At 43.5% G+C, this 7,456-nt stretch overlaps 1 protein-coding gene across 1 annotated transcript; it reads left to right on the forward strand.

Moving 5' to 3' along the window:
- Positions 1 to 284: 284 nt before the first annotated feature.
- On the forward strand, positions 285 to 6,990 carry LOC150061874 (cytochrome P450 4A6-like). The gene is made up of 11 exons (XM_090334906.1): positions 285 to 473; positions 831 to 972; positions 2,147 to 2,191; positions 2,814 to 2,941; positions 3,775 to 3,899; positions 4,249 to 4,403; positions 4,799 to 4,905; positions 4,992 to 5,182; positions 5,284 to 5,417; positions 6,695 to 6,759; positions 6,910 to 6,990. Exons 1-11 carry the CDS (start codon positions 285 to 287, stop codon positions 6,988 to 6,990), a joined length of 1,362 nt encoding a protein of 453 aa, XP_090191032.1.
- Positions 6,991 to 7,456: the final 466 nt, after the last annotated feature.

The following is a 7,456-nucleotide window of genomic DNA, read 5'->3' on the forward strand; positions in this document are numbered from 1 at the left end:
AGCATTCTACCACTAGGCCAAACTTCCAGCCTCCCCCCCCCCAATAAATATTTTAAAATGACCCATGGAACAGAAAATTTTAATTGACTATGGCCATCTGATAGTGCTTTGATATCATTGTTTTCCAAGGTGAATGTTCCTGGTTAATCAACTCGAAACTCTGAGGTAAAGCTATGTGCTTTTTCTCCCTCCCACAGGGAGGTGGGGCAATTTTCCCAGGACATGAAAGGTTTTATGGATCGGTCACAGTGAAGAGCAGTCAGTGATCCAGAAGCCTCCGCACAATGACAGTCCCTGCACTGAGCCACAATAAGCTCCTGGGCAGCATCTCTGGGCTCCTCCAAGTGGCCTCCCTTCTTGGACTGCTTCTGCTGCTCTTCAAGGCCATTCAATTCTATCTGCAAAGGAAGTGGCTGCTCAAAGCCTTCCAGCAGTTCCCAGGACCACCCTCCCATTGGTTCTTTGGGCACAAGGTAAGAAAGATGAAAGAGATGGGAGACCAGGGATGTCAGAAACTGGCGAACAATCCACAGGACAAAGCACCAAGCCTTTAAGAAACAATATATAACTCTAGCTCTGCTTATCCAGTTATACAGAGCTCATTTCCTCCCTGAGAACCTGCTCTGCTATTAATCTGTTTAGCCACATACTTTCCTTTAGCAGGTCTGTTGCCTGTCCTAGAACTAAGCACTAAGGCGTAGCTGGTATCCAAGAATCAACCTTCTAGATGGTTTGCTGCCCAAAGTTCAGGAGGTCCCTGAGATATTCAGAATGTATCCCTGTGTTTAACCTAAATTACGTTTAATCATTCCTCTTTACAATGATATCAGGTCAACAATGATCAGGAACTTCAAGAGATTCTCTCAAGAGTTGAGAAATTCCCTGGTGCCTGCCCATATTGGCTCTGGGGGAGCAAAGCTCGTTTCATAATCTATGACCCTGACTACATGAAGGTGATTCTGGGGAGATCAGGTAAGAGTTAAGCCCTTCCCACCAACAATAGCTCTTCCGTTCTTCACACATGCCCCAAATCTTGACATTACAGAAAGAAATGGAGGTTTAGCTATCTGTGCCTAAATAATTGCCCAGCAGTATATTCTTGAAGTTATAATCTAGTATGTAGCAAAAAATATTACTTAGAATTTATATAGTAAAGCATGAATGAGGGCTCAACTTTGTTTTTCATCTTTTTTAACTAAAGGTTCTGTAAATTTCCTCAAATCTACAATTATGTAGATTCCCTCAATTATGAGAAGCTAACTTCATGTCCACATTGACTTGGGTGTATTAAGTCCAATTTCCCTGACCTAGGTTATGAATGACTAACTCACTACCCACTTTAGAAAATCCTCAAAGTTTTTGTTATTCCTTAGCATTGAGAAGACATGGTCTATCTTTGTCACCAATTTACCATCCCATTTTCTGGGGTGTTCAGCTTCTGGAACATAAGGACTTATGTTTAACTGACTATCATGACAAGACAGAAAAGGATAGGAGGGCAATGGGAAGTGACAGGAAATAAACAGGCTGTCAACACAACAGTGATTAAAACGTCATGGCTGGGATTCTAACTGTAGGGATGGGATAAAAAATTGAAATTCATTATCACGTGTATGTATAGAGTTCAAGGAAGTTCAATGGAAGCTATTAATTGAAGGTTGGAATGGGAAAAAAGAGAAGAAGGGAGGGTTCTGCTGAGAAAAGCTTAACATATACATGTCTAAAATATTAGGTTAGCACCCACTGGTATAATTAATATACACTAAAAATAAAGGAATGGAAGGAGATTAAAACAGACCTTTTGGAGATGGGCAACGGTGAGAACAGGGAGGGTTAACAAAGAGGGTGAATGAGGATGAATAGTGCCAAGTAATTTCCTATTTGCAAGTAGGATAACAAAACCAAATGGTATTTTGTTTGAAGAAGGGAAAAGGAGGTTAAAGAGAATATGAGAGGAGTAGAATTTCATAAGGACATATTGAATGCATTTTGGGGAGTGTCACAAGGCAATCCCTTTATACAATTTACAAACCGCAATTTTTCAAAAAATATGCAAGCAGACAAAAATCTAAATCCTGTCTTCCCATGGTCAGCATATACTGCTATTTCCCTTGTTTTCAATTAATAACCCCTACTTACTTTTCAGACCCCAAATCTCATGGTATCTATAAATTCGTGGCTCCATGGATTGGTGAGTACATGTTAACTAGAACTGTAACCACTCCTCACATAGGTTCACCAAGTATCTACACTTAGCCTTACGGAGAGCAAATGATTATTACTGTCAAGATTAACCCCAGAATAGAAATTCCATTTCAATACTTCTATGTTGATATTTACTGTAGAAATAAAAAATCTCAAGATGATTGGGAGGGAGTAGAGAGAGGAAAGAGGGATAAGAACATGGGAAGGGATATCCATGTTCAAGAAGAAATGTACCCAGTAGCTGCCAAATGTAAAGGTAACCCCTCTAGATATCACCCTAACAATAAAATACAATTTAAAAAGTCTGCCCTGAGGTCTCCTGGGATTCAGCTCCTTCTACATGTCCACCCAGTGACCCCCACACATGCTCAGTTTGGTACTTACTGGAGTCCCTCCCTATCAGCCCTCTTGTATATCCTATCAGATGCACAAGCACAATTAGAAGATTCACATTTCTGAAAGGTGCCACTGCTTATGGCATTTATACAAGAAATTCCATATTCTTGATTGATTCACAGCACTCTCACAATCTACTTCTCTCACACCATCCTGTCATTTCCCCAGTTCTCTCTCTCTCATGGTGAATCTTGTGTCCATCTACTTCCCAGGCCATGGTTTGCTCCTGTTGAATGGGCAGACTTGGTTTGAGCACCGGCGCATGTTGACTCCAGCGTTCCACTATGATATCTTGAAGCCCTATGTGGGAATTATGGTGGACTCTGTCCAAGTGATGCTGGTGAGTTTGTCTCTCACTCTCATGGCCACACTCCTAATCACAAAACACACTCATGTTCTACTCTGTAACACAGAAGCCATCATACACACTCACATAAATGGATACTATCAAGCCAATTGCTGTGAGAACTGGATCCTTAGCAATAAATAAAAGAACATAATCCAGGCACGAGTATTGAGCCAAATTTCCTCTTGTTCCACTCAGAATACATCCTGGTAGATGCAGGTCCCTCTCCTTCCTTCACAGCCCAGTGAACTGGGGCATTAGAAACCCCCATCAGAAGTCAGCTATCTGTCCCCAGCTGGACTGGATAATGGTAGAGTTGATAGCATTGGTACCTTCCAAGGGTATCCTCAATCATCAGGGTACATACACTGAGATGGACACAGGCCCATAGTGCTAGAGGCAAAAATACCCCACAATCACTTCCAACATGACAGTGCTCAGTAAATGCCATGAGTGAAAAAGAACTGAGGTCCAAAATAGCCACCAATAGGACTGCTCCTGCAGACCAGTGCAGGATTTCCTTTCAATGATAACTGTGTCTCATAATTGGATTATCCCAATTTTTCAAGTCTACTTTACCAAACTTTCAGGAAATAGGAGGGTATTTACAGTGTGGACATTTTCAAAAATGCAAAAATGGTACAACTAAAGCTCAACATTCAAAATATGGAAAATGCATATATGTTCCATTTTGTAATGACATTTGTGACAAATAGTCAGACTGCATCATTTCTTCCTCATAACTTTCTGAAGGGGAGGATCCTAGGCCTGTTAGCACAGATATTCCTGGGGGGAAATGAGACTGTCAATGTCCCCTCCTGACACAGGACAAATGGGAGAAGCTCAGCGTCCAGGACAACTCTCTGGAGATCTTTGAACCCATCTCCTTGATGACTCTGGATAGCATCATGAAATGTGCCTTCGGCCACCAAGAGTGTATCCAGGTAGACAGGTCAGTGACATTTGTTTGCAGGGTCTTTGTTCTTATCAACTGATGTGGACTTACTACCTGAGACACAGGTGGGACAGCAGCAATGCTCACCTGAAAAAGAAAAACAAAACAAACAAAACCCAAGCTTGGATCCAGAACTAATGGGAGCCTCCACTTCCTGACCTGAGCCATTGCTGCCCAACCACACACCTCTAATTTCTGACACTGGATGTCCTGTCATCTGCATCAGGCCCTTCAAATAAGGCTTAGATATTTCTCAGTGTTGTCTCTTCTCCCCCTTGTGGGATTCTCTTCACACTGTCTATGTCAGATACCCAAATCTCAGTGCGTTGTGCCTTCTGTTTCTCAGGAATTCCAAATCTTACATCCAGGCTGTTATGGATCTGAACAACCTGATTTTTGACCGACTGAGGAATGTGTTCCACCAGAATGATGTCATCTACAGTTTGACTTCTAGTGGCCGCACTCATCATCGTGCTTGCCAGCTTGCCCATGAGCATACAGGTTTTGTCTCCTCCTCCTGTCTCTCTGCCTTTCCCACACTTAACCCCGAGGTACAGTCAGACAGAGATACCTCTATTGAGCTAGATATACATTCTTGTAGAGGATTCCGGTAGCATAAGCTATGCAGACTGAGAGATTAGGACATGAGGTACCATACAGGAATTATCAGTATCACAGTACTCTGATATTAAATAAGGTGTGTCCTGGCAGCCTTCACCAGGGGTTCTGTGCTCTTTGCCCCACAGCTGAGGGTTGGACCTCTATCCCCAACCCTCACAGCCCTCCCCAAATGTACCCTGGCTCCTATAGAGAACCCCGACTGGGCAAAGGGAAGGCTATTGGGAGGTGCTGGACCAGCTGTCTCTGTCTGCCTGGTAACTCTTGTCCTGGAACAGACAAGGTGATCAACCAGAGGAAGGCTCAGCTGCAAGATGAGGGAGAGCTGGAAAAGGTCAGGAAGAAGAGGCGCTTAGACTTCCTGGACATCCTACTGTTTGCCAAAGTGAGTGCCTGTGGCAGAGAGCTGAGGCTTCGTGGAGAAACTCAGCGCAAGGCAACATTTTCTCTCCTGACCCTAAACTCCCCTAGATGGAGAATGGAAGCAGCTTGAATGACAAGGACCTGCGTGCTGAAGTGGACACGTTCATGTTCGAGGGTCATGACACCACAGCCAGTGCCCTCTCCTGGATCTTCTATGCTCTGGCCACACACCCTGAACACCAGCAAAAGTGCAGGGAGGAGGTACAGGGCCTCCTTGGAGATGGAGCCTCTGTCACCTGGTGAGTGAGAGCTCAATGTGTAGGAAAGCCCTACCACTCTACTGGGGCAAACTCCAGTCTTCTCAAGCCCTGCCTGAGTCTGAAGATGCACTTCCTTTCAGGGAAAGCCTTGACATGATGACCTACACAACCATGTGCATTAAGGAGGCCCTGAGACTCTATCCACCAGTACCCACTGTGAGCAGAGACCTGAGCAAACCTGTCACCTTCCCTGATGGACGCTCCTTACCCAAAGGTATGAGCTTCCCATGCTGGTTCAGCAAGCACTCAGCATAGACCAGGATGGGTCAGAGATTCACATGTGATGTAGCAGCTAGGAGGCAGTGATTCTCCCTTTCCTCACAAGTCATTTGAATTCTTGCTTTGAAGTTAGAATGATCGGAATGAAAATGTCTAGCCCAACTTAACGTCACTTAAACTTCAAAATCATGTTTTCCCCAAATTCTGGGTAGACTCCAGATAGAGAATCAGAGAGTGGGTAGGGTGCCAAAGATCCTTCCATAGGTGAAGTTAAATCAGGGATGTTCAGGGATCCTATTTTGAAGGTAACATGTACAATGTCCATGGAAACATCCAGTTGATAGAAAAGGAGTTATGTGGGTCTAAGATGTCTTCCATAGTAGGAAAACATCTATTAAACTACTTCCTACCTGGTATGAACTCACCCCCACTCATTGAACTGTGAGATCATAGGAAAGGAATGGACCTTGCTGAGATTCTGGAATTTCATTGCTCATCATCAATTAGATGTAAAACTCTATATATTCCACAGTAAGAAAGGGAATTACTAGGTCCTTTTGTGACCCCATGGACAGACTATACACCCAAGTGGAATAAAGGTAGGAGTAGCAATGAGAATCACTAAAGAGGCCACAGGACAGCTACCAAGAATAGAGAATGAAGGAAAGGGAAACAGAAAGGAGCCTGGCTTGTGGAAAGAAGTGAAATCAAAGGCACTAGCAGAGCTAAGAGAGTAGCCCTGGAGAAAGTGGTGAGAACATGCACAAAGTTTTCACAATCCTTAAATTAAGTTGGAGGACTTGGTGTGACAGCAGCTCTTTCTGCATGGCAGGGACCCCAATGATCAAAGGGTAAAGCAACTGAAACTGAAGAAAGCAACTGAAGAAAGTTACCTACAGAGGGTTAATTCTACTTATTGGATGGTTTAATGCATGTTTTCTAAGGCTGATGGAACATACTTGGTTAGTGTGATTTCTCATTCATTTCTTTTTTTTTCTTTTCTTTTTTTTTCATTCATTTCTTATTACACAGAGCTCCCAGTAATTCCTTGATGTCTTGCCTATGTCATGGATTTCTGTTCCTATGCCAAAGCGGGTGCAGTTCCAAGCACCACCTCTAACACCATCCACCTCCCACCAATGCTATAATTCTGCTCAAAGGGATTATTTTGGTACCCAGGCCATTTGTGTACACATGGCCCCTGCTGAATGAGGGACCACAGCTTTACCCACTGGCATCAACGTTTCCTTCTGCCTCCCCTCTGCCCCGCAGGTGTCTCGGTTTCTCTCTCATTTTATTCCCTTCATCATAACCCGAGGGTGTGGCCAAATCCAGAGGTATGAGGGACCTGGGAAGCAATTGGGGAGGGAAACTAACACCTAGGACTAACACCTCCTATCCATCCCACATCTAGGCAGGCTGTCCCTTCCTAGGATGGAAGCAGGACTTGACTGGCATGTTTCTGAGTCCTTGTTTTCTCTCTACAGTTGTTTGACCCTTTCCGGTTTGCACCAGATTTTCTCAGGCATAGCCACTCATTTCTGCCCTTCTCTGGAGGATCAAGGTGAGAGGTGACTGGCCTCGACTAGCTGTGAGGAAAGGGGAGACTCCTGGCACACAGCAGTATTTATGACCTTGCAGTTTCCTGTATGGCAACTTCAATTGTGCCATTTTTATATATTTTTATTGCAATTAATAGAATGGTTACATTATATTTACCAGATGGAATGTGCATTACTTCATAGGCATCCATTGTGCCTTTATTGGTTAATGTTTGTAGCACCTTGACCCTCTACCTTTTCCAATGACCAGAGAAACCTTGGTGTCCATGTGGGTTCCAGGTTTCACTGTAGTTTGGTGTTTTATACCATTTTTGGAGTGCACATTTTCCATAATTTTATCTTCCCATATAACCTAACCCTTGGGTGTTTCTTTCCTCTGTTGTCAGATATCATAAAGGGCAGATGTGTGTCCTTTTTCATTTTCTCAATACAGCTATCAGTTTCCTACTGAATTCATAACATTTGTGTAAAT

Source organism: Megascapheus bottae, chromosome 6 (genome assembly GCF_031878675.1).
Source record: "Megascapheus bottae isolate mThoBot1 chromosome 6, mThoBot2.hap1, whole genome shotgun sequence".
NCBI lineage: Eukaryota > Metazoa > Chordata > Mammalia > Rodentia > Geomyidae > Megascapheus > Megascapheus bottae.